Source organism: Ursus arctos, unplaced genomic scaffold (genome assembly GCF_023065955.2).
Source record: "Ursus arctos isolate Adak ecotype North America unplaced genomic scaffold, UrsArc2.0 scaffold_4, whole genome shotgun sequence".
NCBI classification, from domain to species: Eukaryota; Metazoa; Chordata; class Mammalia; order Carnivora; family Ursidae; genus Ursus; species Ursus arctos.
Window position 1 is genome coordinate 43,758,224 of NW_026623056.1, and position 21,225 is coordinate 43,779,448.

At 39.9% G+C, this 21,225-nt stretch overlaps 1 protein-coding gene across 1 annotated transcript; it reads right to left on the reverse strand.

Annotated features, from left to right (window-relative positions):
• Positions 1–9,617: 9,617 nt before the first annotated feature.
• Positions 9,618–11,012, reverse strand: CCDC54 (coiled-coil domain containing 54). Its single transcript, XM_026500168.4, has one exon. It carries the CDS (start codon positions 10,602–10,604, stop codon positions 9,618–9,620), a length of 987 nt encoding a protein of 328 aa, XP_026355953.2. The 5' UTR covers positions 10,605–11,012.
• Between the last annotated feature and the right edge of the window lie 10,213 nt (positions 11,013–21,225).

Genomic DNA, 21,225 nt, shown 5'->3' on the forward strand with positions numbered 1-21,225 from the left:
TGAACTAACTTTCTGGTCCTCGATCTTTTTCTTCCTCAACTCCTGGCTAGCTGCTTCCCAACCATTCAGTTATAATAATAATAGAGTTAAATATTAGTCAGCATTCTGCAGAGAAACAGAACCAATAGGATAGATATGGATATATAGAAAGAGATTTATTATGAGGAGTTGGCTCATGCAGTTATGGAGGCTAAGCAGTCCCATGATCTGCCATCTTCAAGGTGGAGGTCCAGAAAAGCTGGAAGTGTAGTTCTAGTCCAAACCTAAAGTCCTGAGAACCAAGGGAGCCAATGGTGTAAGACCCAGTCTGAGTCTGAAGGCCCAAGAACAGGGAGGCTGATGGTATAAGTCCTGGTCCAAGTCCAAAGACCCTAAAACTAGGAGTGCTAATGTCTAAGGGCAGAACAAGATGGATGCCCTAGCGCAAGCAAAGGGTAACTTCACTATGCCTCCACCTTTTTGTCCTACTCAGGCCCAACAGATTGGGTGATACCCACTGAATTGGGGAGGGTGAGCTTCTTTACTCAGTCTAGTGATGCAAATGCTAATCTATTCTGGAAACATCTTCACAGACACACCCAGCAATAATGTTCGAACAACTATCTGGGCATCCCTTAGCCCAATCAAGTTGACATAAAATGAACCATCACAAGTTATATGGAACATTTATTGAGTACTTACTCTTTGTCAGATGGTGAGCTAAGTGCTTTTCCTCATTTCATCTCAGCACATAATTTTGCATTATATTCTATTATTATCCCCAATTTAGAGGAAAAGGAATTTGGCTCACAGAATTTAAGAAACTCAGCAAGGTCACACACCTAGTAAGTGACATAGCCCTCATTAAATTCAGGGCTATCTAATATCTAGGTGTTTGTTCTTGGTCCCTACATTATGGTGCTCTTTATAGTTATGATTCTCAAATGGAGCAGGGAGAATGTTATGTCCCCTACCCCCATAGACCTACGATATTGGGGAGGGACTAATTTGCAAAAATCTATCAGGAGATTTTAAAAGGTCCCTTGCAGTTACCCCCACCTGAATATCACTGAACTAGGTAATCTTTAGGCTTCTTTTCATAGCTAATCTTTTTTTTTAATTCAAGTATAATTAACATACAATGTTATATTCGTTTCAATTGTATGATATGATTCAACAATTCTATACATTACTCAGTACATCATAGCTAACCTTTTATGACTTTAGGATCCTACTGCTGAGAAGGAAGGAAAGTTTTATTGTTATCGGCTGCCATGAGCCTGAACCTAGTAAATTCCATTGCTCTTTGTTGTCCTCTAATGGCCTGCTTGAATCCACCAGTCACCAGTTCCGCTTCGCCTCCTTCAATAACTCGCTATCTTTAGACCAGCCTCTGATCAGAAACTTCATTAAGTCAGCCCTGATTTGTCTTCTGATCATACCTCTTAGATAACATATTGAAAATGCCAGCTGGGTCACCTATGGTGCTCCTCTAATTAGACTGCCATAGGCATAATTTTGTTCATACCGCTATAACAACAAATAGCCATGTCACTGATGGCTGTGATCCAATTATAAACTGTACATCAAGCAATTATTATCTTCATAGGTGGCAAATATAAGTTGACCGAGGGTCACTATAACTGAGAATGTCACCCACATTTCGATTTTCTGATGTCCAAAAGGTGTGTGACACCTTCCATCAGGACATTGTCTGATGGGAACACCCCTTCTGAAGAGACTGATGGAAAGAATATAACATCAGAATCAGGCTATCACCCGGGTGCATTTTCATGCATTTCTTTTCCTATCCTCAGTGACAGTTGAGGAGACGGGAGTGTCTAAACATAGGCAGGACCCTTGACTAAAAAATAAATTGGAAGAGTCCTCTTGAGAGCTGTTCCTGGAAGCTTGTGCAGATTCCTTAGAGCTAAAATGTAACCGAGAGTAGAAAAAGGATGACCGTCCCATTTGATGAATCAACCCATGGAGGCACTGCCTTTCTTAGGATTTTCAGAGCACATGGCCTGGTGTCTTACCTCTGCCTGGTAGGGTTTCCTTACTCTATGAAGGGCTGCAGCAGAAACTCAACTATTTCTCGTTCTTTTTTTTTTTTTTTTTTTTAAGATTTATTTATTTGAGAGAGAGAGAGTGCAAGTAAGCAGGCGGAGATGAGAGGGAGCGGGAATCTCAAGCAGACTCTGTCCTTTAGTGTGGAGTTCATTGCTGGGCTGGATTTCCCAACCCTGTGATTATGACCTGAGTCAAAATCCTGAGCCGACGCTTAACTGACTGAGCCACCCAAGCACCCCTGTTTCTCACTTCTCCTGGGAGTTTTCATTCTCCTTCTCCTTGTCCTTCCCCCTCTCCCTGACTCTGCCTCTGGTTCGGATGCATCTTCCCACAGCCTACACCCTTGCAGTTCAAGCGTTAGGTGAGAAGATGGGGTAGGAAAGGGGAAAGATGAGGGGATTTGCAAACCTACCCTCCCTTTGTCACAGGACCCTGCTAGAGCAGTGCTTCTCCCTGCAGGCCCCACCCCCCAACCACTGTCCTGCTCCGCTAACTGCAGCTGCCACTAACGTTCCAGAGCTCAGAAAGGCTTCGAGTTCCACGTTCCTGGCAAATAGTTCTTTTCTAAGAAGATTATATTCCAGAAGACAAACGAGGGAGCAAAGCCTACAATTTTTGCCTGTAGCTCAGTTTGCCTCTGACATGTCTGTCACCATTTGTTGAACACTACTATGTGCCGGGAATTATGCTAAGTCCTTTGTGTGTCTCCCTTCTAGCTCAGCTTTCAGTCCTTCATAACTGTGAAAGATGACCCTTGTCCCACTTTGGCTATTCCATGAACTAGATTCTGAGGAGCCACATGGCACCACTGCCTCCTTCCTCAGCCAAGAACACCCCATCCTAGCTTCTCATCCCGAGAGTTCCTGCCTCGGCTGCCATTTAGATCCTGTCCGTTGTCTCTCTGTTCCTTGAGGTATCCTCCTAGTGCCATCAGTTTGTGACATTTTCTCTGCTATCAGACAGTAGAGAGAGCAAGGACAGTGGAGACTCTGATCCTGCTTTTGTAGTTATTCTGCTGAATACACTTGGCGTGGCAGTATACAAAAGCTTGGCTCTATGGTGCCGTCAATGCCAATATTGCAGGTATAGCATAGTTCAATCGGCTTTTACAGGTTAGCCACAAAACCACTCCAACTCTACTCCTGTTTCTTTGTAAGATGCATCATGAGTTGCAAACAGTGGATTTGCAAATGCAGTTTTGGAACATTATCCATTGATACGTTAGGGACTGTCTACATTTGGGTGAGTTAAAACAACACAGAAAGAGTTGCCTTTTTGTAGCTTGAAGGAGTAACCTTAAGACATTACTTTTAAGGAGGTGCCTGGGTGGCACAGCGGTTAAGTGTCTGCCTTCGGCTCAGGGTGTGATCCCGGCGTTATGGGATTGAGCCCCACATCAGGCTCTTCTGCTATGAGCCTGCTTCTTCCTCTCCAACTCCCCCTGCTTGTGTTCCCTCTCTCGCTGGCTGTCTCTATCTCTGTCGAATAAATAAATAAAATCTTTTTTTAAAAAAAAGACATTACTTTTAGGAATAGCGAAGTCTTTTTCTACATGGGACTTGAGTTCTGTCCCATGAGAAAACTAAATTAAGTTTTAAATGAAGTGTGTACTTTTCTACTCCAAATCTAAGCAACAGGCCATAATAATTGGCAGCTGGAGTGAACACCATTGGAAAGTATGTTCCTTCAGGATAGGATTGGTGTCTTTTCCATCTCTGTTTCTTTATGTCTGGCTTAGCTAGTCCCTAGCATTGAGTCTGATTTCAGTAAATGTTGGTGAATGTTGTTTTTGAATGAATAGAATACTCTTAGTGTCTGTCTATGCAAGCAAGTATTCCAAACTGAACTAAATTATTTATCTTAAACTGAGTCTCTCCCTTTCCCCTCAAATACTTTTCTCTGATGCTTATTTTTGTAGTGTGCAATTAAAGGTTGGCGAGCGGCTGTTACAGATGATGGAATATTGGTTGAATGCCCAGACAGGAGGAGAGCTTCACACCCTGTCTTATTCTTATCACACTATCTTTGGATAAGGGAGTCAAGAGTTGGTTTGGAGGCTTTGTATTTAGCCCGTCACTTGGTTCATTATTTGTCTGAAGTCTTTTATGACTAATAAAAGTTTTGAATGTGAGCTCCTTGAGGCAGGGTCCATGGCCCCTTTTAACATCTAGCCTAGAGAAGGAAGAAAATGACTCCCATTTGTTAAGTATCCACTGAAACAAGCACTGTTCTGGGTGGGTTATACACGTGGTCTTGTTTAATCAACACAATAGTCTTAAGATATAAGTTGTTCTCAATTTAGAGTTGAGAAAACTGAAGAACAGAAGTCTTAAGGAATTTGCCAAGATCATGGTTAATAAAGTTCACCATTGTACATCTGTTCCTAGCACAGTGCCTGATACATAATAAACGTTCAGTTAATAGCTGTTCTAAGATCTGTTATGCTTTGAATGTCCACATTGCTTTCACTGTTTAATGCTACCTTCCCATTAAATGTGTTTAATTTAATAGTAACAATAGTTCGAGACATTTTGGTGAATGCACAATGGTTTCATGTCTGACATACATCATTAAATTATATTTATACCCACTTTTTTGGTACAGCAGAATGATGTGTTCTTCTTCATTTTCTCCTCCTCCTCCTCCTTCTTTTCATGCAAAAACATTTACTGAGAACTTACCAGTAAAACTGATTTTGGTGTTCAAGATAAGCAGGGAAGTTTCTTTTCTCTTTCCCCTTCTTCTTTTCCTTCTTCCTCTTCTTCTTCTTGATAAACAGGTACATTTCTGTCTCTATCATAAACAACTCAAAGTTTTGTGATATATATATATAGATATGAAATCAATGGCAACATGGGTGGGGTTGTTGATGGAGTTTCCAATTCTGCCTCAAGAGACTGAGGTACAGGATAAAGATCAGGGAAGGTATCTTAGAGAAAAAAGTATTTTAATTGAGACTCCAGTGAAAATTGTTTCTTTTTTTAAAGATTTTATTTATTTATTTGAGAGAGGGAGAGTGTGAGCTGGAGGGAGAGAGAGAGAATCTGAAGCAGACTCTGTGTGCACCTGATGGGGGGCTGATCCCACCACCTCGAAATCATGACCCAAGGGGAAACCAAGAGCCAGCTGCCCAACTGACTGAGCTACCCAGGTGCCCCACGAATTATTTCTTATTAGCCAGATAAAAGAAGGGCATCCAAGGCAGTAGGAGCAGCAAGTACAAAGATGCACGATTTGAAAAAGTCCGCAAGACATTTAGTGTGGCTGCATGGTGGTTTGCATGTGAAGTTATCATGGGAAAATGGGGATGAAGAAGTAATAATAATAAATACCATTAATTTCACACTTACTCTACATTAGTTAGATTGCTAAGAGCCTCACATTATTCCTGGCAACAACCCACGACTGGTATTCTTATTTTAGGAATAGGGACACTAGGGCTTTGGGAATATAAACTTTAGCTTAATTCCGAAGTCATACATCTAGTAAGCAATAGAGCCAGCTCTTTAATCAGGTCAGTCTGATATTGAAGCAATTGCACTTTACCACAATGAAACAGTATTTTCCAAAGGTAAAAATGCAGGATAGAAAGGGTTGTGTAGGCTCTGCTAAGAAATCTGGATTTTATTCTTCCTGATATGAAGAGCAGTGAAAAGGTTCTAGAACTGTTTAAAAAAAAATCACCCTTTTAAAATTGGATTATGGACACTCTGGAGGCTGGAATACCAAGCAGGAACACTTTTCATTTATAAAGAGATAATATTAAAGCTGGAACCAAAATAGTAGAACTGGGGACAAAAACAGAGGATGAATTCCATGAATAGTTGGAAGATAAACAGGAAAAATATTTGATGATTAATACATCAAATGAGGGAGAAAAAGATAAGAGTAATTCCCGGTTTGGGAATATGGATAATGTGTGCTGCGATGCCATTAACGAGAGGGATGCAGAGACATGAGTTTGAATCAGAAGAAGAGTTATTAAGGCGAATTTTAAGAGGAAGGAGTTTGTGGGGTGCCCGTGTGGGGCAGTCAGTTAAACATCTGACTCTTGGTTTCAGCTCAGGTAGCGATCTCAGGGTTATGAGATGTTTCTCCCTCTTCCTCTGCCCCCTCTTCTTGGGTACTCGCTCTCTGGCTCTCTCGCTCTCTCTCTCACATAAATAAATAAATCTTAAAAAGAAAAAAAGAGTAAGGAGTTTGTGACTGCTGTAGGCATTCAAGTGGAGTCACTTGAAATGAAAGCTCAGAATGTCCCAGGAGAGGCTGGATGAGGAATCCTTTGATTTAAACACCATTAAAGTAAATCATTAGAATTTCAAAGGAATGAGTAGTGGCAGAGTGATCTGCCAGAATGATGGGGAGAGGACCAAAAGAGAGCATTGTTGTGGAAGACTTGATCATATGAGCCATGGAGAGAATGGGAGAGGAGTAGGTAGGGACAGAGAGGGTGGGCCTTTCCTTCAAAGAGGATGTTGAGAGGTCAGCAAGACAGGAGGGGAACACAGGACAAGGCAAATGCGTAGTTTTGTAAGTCAAGGACAAATAACTGATAGGTGATGATTAAGATGGATGAAAGAAGAAGGGTAATGATGGAGAGCTGCAAACCACTGGAAGGGAAATATGGACAGGAGAGACATCACTTCCTCTGAGTCAAGTGGGACAGAGGTGAATTGGCTGAGGGGCAGGTTAATTTGAAAACAAGGACTGAGGAAAAATTATTTGCTCACGTGTAGTTGCAAGTTGAGTTATAATTTTAATGCATCATGTGAGATCTCATCTAGGTGATACTAATAAATAACTGACTCAAAAGCAGAATTCTCCCTTTCGGTTACTGGGAAGTTTGTGAATTAACAGGTCAAATAGTCATCTTCAGGGAAAGTCTAAGACCCTGAGAAAATCAGGTAGTGACCCCTCACTTTCTCCTCTAATATTCTTCTGTAGGTAAAAAAAAAAAAAAGGTTAAAATTAATATGGTAGGGAATCGCTGAAGAGAAAAATGAAATCCATAAAAGGGTTGAAATAGGCTATCAGTGCTTTACATGTATTAAATGCTTAGTGGCTTTTATAACCCATGTTCCCTACTGGCCCCACTCCTGCACTCTTCCTGCTACGCTGCCCTCACCACCCCCTCCTCATCTAAGCTCCTTACTGCAAGGCTCATCAACCCGCTTTCCTCCCTGATACCAGGAGCACTTTTGCTTTTTTCCATCCCCATCTATTGTACATTAGCGGTGCATGTACCCATTTTATCGTCCCATTTGATGTTATGTGTTTATAGTACAGGGAATGTCTTCTGCTTTCTCTTTTATCCCCCGTAATCCCTTGACATCAGCAAACACTGAAAAATTATGTACTAAATTAATATGATTTCCTTTTAACGCGCAACAAAACAAGGCTAGCTGAGATGAAATAACAGAGGTTGTAAGTGTAGAATTTGACTGTTCAGAACGAAGGTCTTCCAATTCCCAGCCCTCTGCTGTTTCCCTAATTCTTTGCTTTTCTAGGGACATTGAGCAAGTGGTAGGAGACAGGTAAGTGGAAAAAGAGTGAAAGCATGCATTAATACAGAAGCCCAGATGACACAGGCAAATACCAGCTGAGTCACTTTTTACTCTTCCGGAAGCCAATTGTTATGTCATTTATGTTTGTCACAGCCTACCTTCCCCTGTTACTCTCTGATGTGGGGGTCACACCCAATGTGCCGAACTAGAACTCTGGTGGTTCTTGTGGATATCTCTGATGGCGAAGAAATACAGAGATCGCCAGTGCCCTTATCAGAATGATACTTTACCTTATAAACACAGTTATCCCATTGAAAACAAACCCTCTTCATACATAGCCTTGCTTGGAGTAGGTATAGGACTACCATCAATGATGCACCTTTCGCACGTGGACAGATTTTAAAAGTTATTTTGTGTACACATCTTATCTGTAAATGAGTAAAGAAAGATCAAATACAATGTATCTGCAAGTGGAAAAAGTATAACATATAATTATGATCAAGCTGGCAGCAGACCGTACTGTGTCTCCTTGTCCCTTCATTTCCTCTCTACCCACCTTAGCTTCTTTTTCCTCATTTGAAATTGGGTTTTTCTTAGCTACCTGCCAAAACCCTCCTTTCAAGTTATTAACTGAGAATAATTTGAAGTAGTACACTTAACCAAGAATACTTGTCCTCTAATAGCACAGGATTCTCTATTGGTAGTAGATTTCATTTCCTGAGTTAAGGGGTGAAGGAAATATGTTTTTGAAGCTATTCTGTATGGTATTTAGAAAAATTGCATCATGATGGCAATAACCTATTATATCCAAAAATGAAGCCCACCCTGGCTATGTAGTATAGGGCTCATAAAAAAAAGACCTTGTTATATAAGAATTCGTGGTAGCATAGTGTTGAGATTTAACTTGGTTCACACATGCCTTTTTAGATTGTCTCTTTTCCTCTGTATCAAACCTACAGGACATGGTATTTGTCTCATCTCATGAAAGTGTAAAAAATATCCAGTAAGATCTCCTTTTATTTATTTTTCTATTAAGTTCAATTAGCCAACATATAATACATCATTAGTTTTTGATGTAGTGTTCAGTGATTAATTACATATAACACTCAGTGCTCATTATATATATTATGTGCCCTCCTTAATACCCATCAGCTAGTTACCCCATCCCCCCTCCCTTCTGCAACCCTCAGTTTGTTACCTGGAGTCCAGAGTCTCTCATGGTTTGTCTCCTTCTCTAGTTTCTTCCCATTCTGTTTTCCCTCCCTCCCCCTATGGCCCTCCGCACTATTCCTCATATTCCACATATGAGTGAAACCATATGATAATTGTCTTTCTCTGCTTGACTTATTTCACTTAGCAGAAACATCCCCCTTTAATTGTTTGATGGAGATGAAGCTGAAGTTGAAAAAAAAAAAATCCAATTTTTGCAGTGAATGTTTTCCTGGCTGTAACTTGTCCTTTCAATGTCCTTTATTTTTATAACTCTAACTTTAGTAGCGCTGATAGTGGGTATCTTTTTCACTGTATGTTGTTGAAAATTTTGGTAGGGGAGTCTGTCTCTGGTATCACGGATCTTATCTACAAAGGCCACTAAGACAAGAGGACATAGGGGATGCCTGGATGGCTCAGTCGGTTAGCTGTCTGCCTTCCTTCTGTCTGCTGCTCCCCCTGCTTGTGCTCTCTCTCTCTCCTGACAAATAAATAAAAATCTTAAAAAAAAAAAAAAAAGACAAGAGGAGATAGGAAACTGATCTGGGGACTACCAAATGTGTTCTTCATTCCCTTGACCCCTTAATTCTTTCCTTCTAATGATCTGTGACATGGGCACTGGGTGAGTCCTCATGAATTGCCTTTAAGAAAACAGGAACACTGACAAAACATGCAGTGTGGTTGTCCAATGGGCTGGTCTATCTTCACTTACCTGAGATGTATATAAACTTCATAGACAGTGAGCCCACAGCGAGCAAACCACCAAGGAATTCACAACCACCACAAGGATGTGTCAATGCTCGGAACAACCAGTTCACATTTATTTTGTGTCAAAGCAAGCAGAAAATAACTCTATAGGCGAGTTACTTCCTCTTTTGAGAAACGAAAAAGACCATAAATGTAGTTGAAAACAGAGACACAGAATGTGGTCAAACTCGCAATAGGCCCAGTGAATGGACGGTATCTCTGGGTTACAAGTTGTGGTTCCTCAGGAGGGATGGTTGGCCTAGAAAGAAGCCACTGGATGAATTCCTCTAACTCAGTAGCACTGAGGAAAAATCTCCACTTTCCTCCATGGACAAAAGTTAGCTTGATCCATGTATTAATGTCTGGGTAAATATAAATATTTGACTTTGCTTTTTTAAAGCTTCTTAATGCATTTTGATGGTTAGTTTTTTCCAGAGTTTTAATTTTGGGAGAATTTGTTTTGTCCTCAGGATAATCAGTGGCCTCAGGATAATTGGGTACTTTTTCTGCTTCTGCTGAAGAGAGTCCATAGTCTGTAGAAGCCAATGTGTTCTTCAGAGTTTCTGGTTGTAGGAATTTTTGAAGTTGTTCTATGATCTCTTTACTCCTTTCGCCTTCCAGAACTTCTAAACAATGTATGCTGGAGCAAGAATTCTGGTTTTCCAGTTCTGTCACCTTCTTCTTTAAAGTATCAGTGTTTTCTTTCATAGAGAAGATATCTTTAGTTATTATGCATTGTTTGTCTTCATTAACATTCATTCTGGTTTCCAATACCCCCATCTGCTTCTGATGAAAATCAGTCTTTTCCTGAATCTTGGATACTACACTGACAATGTCAGTCATTTGGCTGAGGAGTTCAATTTGGGCAGTTTTAATATCTTGGAGCGTTGCTGTGAGATTCATTTCTTCATCAGTAGTGATCACATCTTTATCACAATCAGAGGAAGTCATAGTTGGATGTCTGATTGAATCTGGGTGCTGGTTCTTACATGTATGGTAGACATTTTTAAGAGATTGTCTGATCTTGGAGAGATTTGAAGTCCATATCTGCCCAGCAGCAGCTTTTACCCTTTTGGTTTGAAGTTTGTACATCTTTTATAATAAAACAAGAGGTAGGGTGATGGGAAACCTGACCAAAATCAAAGAAAGAAGCAGTATCAGAACAAAATGGTCTTTTTCTTACTATTTGTTGGATGTCTTTCCTGATAACATTATAGAATGCCCTGTGGAGAACATCAAGGGCAATAGTAGGCACTCTTAGGTGGTTAGCTCCTTCTGGGGCGGTCCAACTGGAGAGCTCTGTGAAATAATGTCAACTGCATGGAATCCTTTATATGGTAATCATTGACCTGGTGCTGATGTCACAATGGTTGCTGGCTTGAAATACATTTAGCTAGGAGTGCCTCGGTGGCTTAGCTGGTTAAGTGTCTGACTCTTGATCTCAGCTCAGATCTTGATCTCAGGCTTGTGAGTTAAAGACCTGCATTGGGTTCCATGGAGCCTACTTAAAAAAAAAAAAAAAAAAAGAGTACATTTAAACACAGGGCAATAACTCTCAAAAGTTTTGCTCACGGGACACTTTTCACTTATAAAAATTGAGGAACAGAGACCCTTTTTTTTAATGTAAGTTATGTTAATTGATATTCCATATTAGAAATTAAAACTAAGAAAGTCAAGGTATCAATTTATTAAAATAAAAAGCAGTTAAGCTCATACATCTTAAAATAAATGACATTTTTATGAAAAATAATTATATTTTCCAAAAGAAAAAAGCATTTACATATTTGCAAATGTTTTAAACACCTGGATTAATAGAAAATACTAGATTCTCAGATCTGCTCCTGCATTATTTCTGTTGTGATATGTTGTTTTGGTTGAAGGATATGAAGAAAATATGGCCCCATAGAAATATGTAAGTGGAAAAGAGAAAGTACTTTAATATCCTTTTTGAATTTGAAGATTTTATTCTTTGCTACTCTGCCAAAATTTGACAAATGATAGTTGTTTAGAAATTAGTTGTCATGGGGCGTCTGGGTGGCTCAGTCAGTTGAGCATCTGCCTTCGGCTCAGGTCATGATCCTGGGATCCTGGGATCGAGCCCCGTGTTGGGCTCCCTGCTCAGTGGGGAGTCTGCTTCTCCCTCTACCTCTGTCTCCTGGCTTGTGCTCTCACTCTCTCTCTGTCAGATAAATAAATAAAATCTTAAAAAAAAAAAAAAAGTTAAAAAAAAAGAAGTTAGTTGTCATGTGTAATCTTAGGTCAACACTGTTACATTAAAATTCATTGGTCTATCTCCTATTTTAAATATATGTGTAATAACATGCATTGGTCATTTGGAAAATAATGATTCACTGAATTATGCAGATCTTCCAAATGGTAACTCATTTTGTTATATAATATCAAAATATCATATTCATTAATATTACCACCAATCTCACCAGAAAATTCTTTGAGTGTTGGGAAGAGGCCAAGCTCATAGTGGCAGATAAAACTTCCCAAATTCTAATACTAGCTTGAAACCTTGAAATTTATTAAACTTGTTGATTGTTTTTCAGGAAGTCACAATCTCCTTACATTTCCTTTTTTTTTTTTTTTTGCAAAAATGCCAAATATCCAAATATGACTTTTCTTTCAAATAAAAATGCTCCATGAAAAAAGCAGCTAGTTCAGTTTGTAACTCAAATAAATACCTTTCTGCGAGACAACTGTTATCCTTTGATAAACAGCAGAAGTGCTTTATGTGTACTTCCCATTACATCACAGGTAATACTAAAAAAAGTACCGAAGGGTTGAGATTTTATAAAATTAACGTTTTTACTGCTTTATCAAGGCATTCTGGAGTTCAACTGACTTTTTCTTGTATTCTTTTCTTTTCTTTGATTGACTGGAGGTGAAAAACACAGTCATATTGACACAATTTAGTACTGCTGCTTTGGGTTGTGTTAAGGTACTGACAGTTTTACACACCATTGCTTTTGCATTGCAATTTGCAAAATGCAAAGTCAACACGATGAAAAAGGCAAATGGAGCCTTAATATTATTTTTTTTTAAGATTTTATTTATTTATGTGACAGAAAGACAGCCAGCGAGAGAGGGAACACAGCAGGCGAGTGAGAGAGGAAGAAGCAGGCTCCCAGCGGAGGAGGCCGATGTGGGACTCGATCCCGGAATGCCGGGATCACGCCCTGAGCCGAAGGCAGACGCTTTAACGACTGCACTACCCAGGTGCTCCTTAATATTATTTTTGAAACATTTTTGCCCTCATGGTCCATTGTATGCCATGGTTTGAGAACCACTGTCTTAGAATTTTTAAATGATATTATACATCTCTTATGTTTCTCTTTATAGATTTTTTTTTTAAAGATTTTATTTATTTGAGAGAGAGTAGAGCTAGAGAAAGAGAGAGCATGAGCAAGGGGCAGAGGCAGAGGGAGTGGGAGTAGCAGACTCCCCACTGAGCAGGGAGCCTGATGCGATGCGGTATTCTGTCCGAGGACCCTGGGATCATGACCTGAGCTGAAGGCAGATGCTTAACTGACTGAGCCACCCAGGTGCCCCTTTATAGATTTTTCTAAATAACAGTACTTGAAATCCAAACCCTTTAAAATAGTAAATATTTTGTCTATTTTATATATTGGGATAAAAACTTCATTACATTCTTTGGTCACATAGGAATAAACGTTTTTGGAATTAAATGACGTGATAATCATGTCTCTTACAGTACAGACCCACTCTACTAAAGGGGATATTCCTTCTTGGATCAGTATCAGTTCTAACTCCAGACTAAATCACTCTTTCTCGTATTTATGGTTAATTGCAAGACCAGCTTTGACCTAGATTTTGGTATAAATCTGAATTTAGGCAAAAGTAATTTAAGAATTTTGGCTCATCAGTGATATCTGGGATTTTGCTTTGCTGTCTTATCTTTGAATCCCTGTTTAGTAAACTTACCAAAACTTTTAGAAACCTTTCCAAACTCTTGCTGAGGAAAAATGTTCTCCTGGAAACAGACTATCACAGAAATGGTATTTGGAGCCAGTAAAGGTAGCATTCAAAGCTGTCCTATTTACCTTGGCCAAGGCCATTCTATCCATCAAGCACTACAGACACAGTGCTTAGTGCCTATGAAGTTTTCAAAGGCCAATGAAAATATTTGAGACTGGAAAGGAAAAAAATAATAAAATGTCTCAGAATGTTATAAGAAAGCTGCAAGATTGAAACAGAGAATGTTTAATTAAACATCTCCAGAGTGTACTATTCTATCATCTTCATTGTTAAATTTAGTATTAAAATTTCATTACAGTTGGAGGAAATTTGTAGATTAGGTATTTCTACTTTACAAGAATTCCCAATTAAATTTAGAAGGATTGTTTGTAGCAAATACTCCCTTTGGGTTAATAACAGCTAAGTCTCATTGGGTGCATTCCAGGCACTGTTTTAAATATTAGTTTATTTAACTCAAGTTCTCTGAAGTGGAGTTCAGAGAAATCAAATAATTTTCCTTTCTGCTAAAAAATGGGCAAAGTCAAATTTTAAATCCTTACATTCTGGTTCTAGAGTCCAGAACCTCTACTGCCACATTATCATGATAAAAATATGTATTTGCCAACTCAGAAAGAGATGGACATTTCCTTTTTGTTCATTTGTTTGTTTTTAGAGAGGGAGAGAGTAGGGGAGGGGCAAAAGAAGAGGGAGAGAGAGAATCTCAAGCAGGCTTCTTGCTCAGCGTGGAGCCCAACTCGGGGTTCAATCTCAGAATGTGAGATTATGACCTGAGCCAAAGTCAAGAGTTGGACACTTAACTGACTGAGCCACCCAGGTGTCTCAGACATTTTCTTTTTTAGAGAAATCGTATTATATAGTTACAGAAGATATTTTGATTAAATATTTATTTGCTTAGCAGTATGAAAACACCAAAGGTTTAGTTGGTTATTTTATTTAGCAAAGCTACTTGAAACAGAAATTTGTAAAGACTTTAGAAATTGAGCTATCTCTAATTTAAGTAAGTAAAAATTAACATTTACAAGTTTTTTTTTTTTTTTCTAAGATTTTATGTATCTATTTGACAGAGAGAGACAGCAAGAGCGGGAACACAAGCAAGGGGAGTGTGAGAGGTAGAAGCGGGCTTCCCGCCTGAGCAGGGAGCCTGATGCAGGTCTCGATCCCAGGACCCTGGGATCATGACCTGAGCCAAAGGCAGATGCCCAATGGCTGAGCCACCCAGGCGCCCCAACATTTACAGGTTTTTCTTGACCTATTGTAGTAATAGTATAAGAACTATAATAAAGAACAATAGAATACAATTTTCAACTAAAAATATTCATGTATACTGATTATTTTTATAAAACAAATTAGATTTGACACAAACATAATCCTATTTGGGTTTCTACTTACTTACTTATTAATTTTTTTTTAATTTGAGAGAGAGAGAGTGTGTGTGTGAGCTCAAGCCAGGGAAGGGGCAGAGGGAGAGGGGGAGAGAGAATCTCAAGCAGACTCTACACTGACCCTGGAGCAAGATGTTGGGCTCAATCCCATGACCCTGAGATGATGACCTGAGCTGAAATCAAGCGTTGGCTGTTTAACCAGCTGAGCCATCTGGGTGCGCCTTTACTTATTAATGTTAATGAAAGAAGCCTCAGCCTACTGGGGGCTTGTTAAACAGTAGAAAGCTGTAGTGGGGAGGATATAAGCCTATTGATTTGGGTGAAGTTGTGAGAGCAGTCAAAAAGTGAATGAGAAGCGCCTGGGTGGCTCAGTGGGTTGAGCATCTGACTCTTGGTTTTGCCTTAGGTCATGATCTCATGGGTTGTGGGATTGAGCCCTGCATGGGGTTCCTGCTCAGCAGGGACCCTGCTTGAAGATTCTTGCCCTCTGCCCCTCCCACCACTCATGCATGTGTGTGTGCACACTCTCTTTCTCTCTCTCTCCCTCTGGAATAAATAAATAAATCTTAAAAAAAAGGAATGAAAATGGGAGGTGAGCTGATTCCAGGAGACAGACTTTTATAGGAATGGTATTTGGGGCCAGAAAGGCTAGATGTCAAGGCCCTCCTTTTTTGCTAGCCCTGTACTCTTAGTCAAGTTACCAGCATTTTACAAGCATGTAATATGGGATAATAACAGCACCTATTTCATAGAGTGGTTTTGAGGATTAAAGTGCTCAATATTTGTAAATCCTTTTCCTCCTCCTCGTGGGCCACCTCCTTCTCACTCTTCTTTCGGATGATAGCAAGAAGTGGGTTAAGAGTTCTAAACTTTAGCTCTGTACGCTCTCTCAATCCCTTACTCTACCTTTCATTTACTCATTCAACCGAGAGCTACTCCACCATCTGTATGACCAAGGCATAAAGCACATTCTGCCCACCATTCAACATACCATGCCGATAAAGCATTTGGATTAGAAGGACACCAGAATGTAGCAAACAAAGCCAGGCAAACCAGCACTCTGTCTCCTAGTACGGGTAGTACAACCAGCTATGGTATCAGGCAGACGGGCAAACCAGCACTCTGTCTCCTAGTACGGGTTGTACAACCAGCTATGGTATCAGGCAGACGGGCAAACCAGCACTCTGTCTCCTAGTACGGGTAGTACAACCAGCTATGGTATCAGGCAGACGGGCAAACCAGCACTCTGTCTCCTAGTACGGGTAGTACAACCAGCTATGGTATCAGGCAGACGGGCAAACCAGCACTCTGTCTCCTAGTACGGGTAGTACAACCAGCTATGGTATCAGGCAGACGGGCAAACCAGCACTCTGTCTCCTAGTACGGGTAGTACAACCAGCTATGGTATCAGGCAGACGGGCAAACCAGCACTCTGTCTCCTAGTACGGGTAGTACAACCAGCTATGGTATCAGGCAGACGGGCATTGAATAAACTGTTGGAGAGTTGACTTCAATAATACATAATATTATTAATATTTAAAATGCTGGTGTTTTTAAATAATCCAGTTAAGAAATGTACAGAAAACATGAATAGACGTATTTCCAAAGAAGACATACATATGGCTAATAGGCACATGAAAAGAAGCTCAACATCACTGGCATCAGGGAAATACAAATCAAAGCCACAATGAGATACCACCTCACACCCATCAGAATGGCTAAAATTAACAACACAGGAAACAACAGATGTTGGTGAGGATGCGGAGAAAGGGGAACCCTTTTGCACTGTTGATAGAAATGCAAACTGATGCAGACACTCTGGAAAACAGTATGGAGGTTCCTTAAAATTGTAAAAATAGAACTACCCTACAATCCAGCAATTGCACTACTAGGTATTTACCAAAGGACACAAAAATACAGATTTGAAGGGACACCTGCACCCCAATGTTTATAGCAGCATTATTAACAATAGCCAAACTATGGAAATAGCCCAAATGTCCATGGACTGATGAATGGATAAAGAAGAGGTGGTATATATATAATGGAATACTACTCAGCCATCAAAAAGAACAAAATCTTGCCATTTGCAATGACATGGATGGAGCTGGAGTGTATTGTGCTAAGTGAAGTTAAGTCAGTCAGAGAAAGACAAATACCAAAAGATTTCACTCATACGTGGAATTTAAGAAACAAAACAGATGAACATATGGAAAGGAAAAAAAGAGAGGGGGGGAAACAAACCATAAGAGAATCTTAGTGATAGAGAACAAACAGAGTTGATGGAGGGTGTGGGTGGGAAATGGGCTAAATGGGTGATGGGTATTAAGGAGGGCACTTGTTACAAGGAGCACTGGGTGTTACATGAAAGTGATGAATCACTAAATAAAAATAAAATAAAATACTGGTGTTTTTGAATAAGCAAACTATAAATTAATTATGGTAGAGTCAAGATTATCTGTATAAAATTACGTTAATTGATGTCCTTTTTAATATGCTTTCTTGAGTAAGAGAGAATGGGGTAGAATTCTAGCTATCTTGCTAGCAATTGAACATGATTTGTAACCTTCATGTAACACCTGCAGTCAGGGACTATTGCTCATGTATCCTTAGGGATTGTGATCATAAAAAATATTATTGAAGGTCTTTTATTTTCCCCACAAAATTTGAGGGCCAGGCTTACAAGAATCTGAGCTGTCCCACCTGCATATCACAGGTCGTGTGGCCAGGGAGATGACAGATTGAGGGAACAGAAACTAGGAGGGTTTTTGTTTTTGTTTTGAAGATTTTATTTAGTGTGTGTGTGTGTGTGTGTGTGAGAGAGAGAGAGAGAGAGAGAGAGAGCGCAAGCAGGGGGAGTGGCAGGCAGAGGGAGAAGCAGTCTCCTCAGTGAGCAGGAGCCTGATGCGGGACTCAATCCCAGGACCCTGGAATCATGACCCAAGCCAAAGGCAGACACTTAACCAACTAAGCCACCCAGGCGTCCACAGGAAGTCCTTTGAATTTGATCAGGGTGGCTGACCCCAGGGGATAAGAAGGTGCTCATCACAGAGTTCAAATATGGTGTTATACAAGTAGTTGTGAAGGACCCAAAAATGAAGTCATCTTTTGGTCCTACTTTTTCTTTCTTTTCTAGCCATGAGGACTAGAAGAGAAGGAAATTGACCCCAGAGTTGTTGCACTGAGGCAAGGCAAGGGTGGAGAGGAAAGCAAAGATGTAATGTTTATAAGGCAGGCAAAATCTTGAGGCAGTGATGCCATGCTGTCCGCTGAAGGAAGTCATGGAGTCCAGTGAAATCGATACGGCCCCTGCAGTGCGAGGGCTACTTCCACTCTGCGGTGTCAGTAAATGTTCACGATAATACTTTAAACATATGAAAGTAGAAGCCAAAAAAATAAGATGAATACCTTTGAAGAAATGATGGAATGATAATTTTCTTTTACATAATATTTGGTAATAATAATTTACTTTTTCACTACAACTAAAATTGTATGGTTTCTTTCTACAACGGCCTCCATCTATTTATCACCCAAACTTCTACTCATCCTTTAGGGGACATCCAGGTAATACTTTCCTTGTCCTGCCTGTTCTGGTTCTCCCTGTCGTCTCACCAGTGCCCCCTGTTCTCCCCGACCACCCCCCCCGGACATGTTCTGGGTCCCCACCTAGCAGTGATTGATGTATTGTATTGTTAATGTTGGTGTGTGCCTCTCTCTCCTCCAGACTGTGAGCTCCTTGAGAGGAGAGACTTACCTTCCATCTGTATCCCCAGTGTCACAAAGCCTAACATATGGTTGGTGCTCAGTCGATCTTTATTCAGTGAGTGAATGAATATACGTGTGGATGACTGTCAAGGTACATTGTGTCTCTCCTGAGCCTGTTTCTATCAGGGGCTGCAGAACACATTGTTTGTCTCATAAAGAGACTCTATGATAACTTTTCTCAGTCCCTGAGGGATCATTTAGCAATTTGGAGATAGGAATTTCATAATTGCTTCCCCAAAGACCTGAAGCAGTTAAATGGCAGGAGAGGTAAATTGAGATCAGGTAGATGGAGACAATTATGAACCTGGAAACAGCTATGGCATAGAGAAGAGAGAGAGCCCTGTAATGATGGTAACAGGACAGATGTTAATGTCACTGATGCTCTAGGTGACTAAGGGACCCAGCAAACTCCGCCCGCCTACACCCCCCCCCACCCCGTACTACATATGATTTCTTTCAGGCCTCTGGGGAACCACAGGTAATCAGAGTATTCTCCAAGCCCCTGTGGGAATGCCTACAAATGCGTTTGTCATCGACTTGGGTACTGGGGCACTTATTTCTATATTCATGTCGTCTTACACTCTGAACTCCAAATTTACAATGAGCTCTCTCTAGCTTATCTAGACATACCCTTCACCATTTAGTTCCAGAACCCTGGGGGCACATTAGTATTTTATGTTATCTCTCCTCCCTGTCATCTTCCTCCAGTTCTTTCTGTGATGCTTGGCTCTCCCTGATAATATATTATATAAGGTTGCTTGGTTTCTATAATTCTCAACTTCACCTCTTGGTTTTGCTTCTCTGATATTACGTATGAACCTCTGCTCCCTTTAGCTTATGACCGACACTCTTTTTTCAGTGCTTTATAAGTCCTGATGTGCACAATTGATGTAGCCATAAAAATAAATGGCCGGGAAAAGGAAGAGAAAGTGAAAGAGAAGTGTTTTTGCTTAACCATTCACCTCCTTTCTTTAATGGAGTTGCTGAATAAATTCAGTGGTTGAGTCTATTTAAACACCTCTGTTTCATTGAACTTATATCAGTTAGCAGATCTTTTTGGAAACCATGGAGTGGTGGGAGCAGCTCAGGATTAACCCACTGTCTTGTTCCTGAAATGCCCTGTACTTCATTTAGGGAGCGCTGCAAATTAAAAGATATGGATTACCTAGTGATCACCCAGGAAATGAGGATTTAAAATGGAAACAAATCCAGAAGTCGTCAAGTGCAAAAATTGAAGAACGTTAGTTTTCCCATTTCTAATTATGAATGCTGGGCAGTTGGCTGCATTGTCATATTTGGGCATGTTAATATGTTAGTGTAGGCTTAACTGGAAGAAAAACTGTTTTAGTGCTTGGGTTTTCAATTGTAGTGATGTTTTATAGGACTTCAGACTACAAAATCTAAGGAGCTGTCTTCTTTCTTAGTTTAAAGTTTCCAAGATTGTAATATGAAAAATTGCACTGGCTTTCCTTAATAGTTCTCACCTTTCAAGACATCTATTATTATGGCATTTTATGTTTCTGAGGGAATTTGCACCAATATCTGTGTGAAGTAAATGTGTGTTTATCCCTTGGCTCTACTTCTCCTTCTGTTATTAGTCTGCTCTCTGTCCATCCCGGGCATGTTCCCTCCATCCTATTTCATCTGTGCAAGGAGAACTGTGGTAGGCATGTGCTGATATTGAAGGATTGCCATAAAGGTTAACATGTCAATGTTTGTTCCGTCTGAGTTCTTAATGTATGTAACACCTAAGAATTGTAAACTATTATTATTGCACACAGTTTCTGCAGAGGTTTTTCTTCAGAAGTTTGATTTTAGAATCACTTCCCTTCTCTCTTTAAAGCTCTATGCATCCTTTCTCCTGGAAGGGTTTAGATTACAAAGATCTTATTTAACTTTCCAAATATATTATTTCTCCCTACACATTCTGATTACACACAAAATAGAAAATGCCCAAAAGGCAATCATAAAACTGAAGGGCTTTTTCCCCCCTCTTCCTTCTCTATCTAGGTTTTTACAGCTGTGGTCAAAGAGGACAGGTATTCATTCATTGTTTTAAATATGCATTGAGCCCCACCCCCCGCCATGTGTATAGCTACTGCAGCTGTTTCTGTTACACCAAAGCCAACTAGAGTATAAAATGTATTTTAGGAATGGTTAGTGGTAAGATTTAGAATTTGACTTTTTTGGGGTTCCATCTTTTTCTGGAAATTTCAAGTCTTTTCTTGGTGGTCTTTGTGTAAGGTTAATGCTCAAATGACAGAAATGGAGAATGACAAGGCAGTTCTATTAGACACATGTTTCAATAATTTTCAGCTTCATTTTTAGGCTAATGGTTATGATTCTCATTGTAACCTGTGAGAATTAATTACCACTTATTCTATTTAGGTGCACAAGTTTTCTTCTTCACCATCTAGTGTAAAATGATAGCAAGCTGGCTTAAGCCCTTGGGCAATTTACATATTAAAATAGGTAAAAATCTTTCTCATAATCTCCATTGGACTTTACATTTAAAATTTTTTAATAGCACTTATAAAGATAAAAAATGTATTTCTGGAAATGAC

Bases quoted from the DNA above. Each gene is read 5' to 3' on its own strand.
- CCDC54 (XM_026500168.4), bottom strand. From the start codon at position 10,604: ATGTACAAACTTCAAACCAAAAGGGTAAAAGCTGCTGCTGGGCAGATA.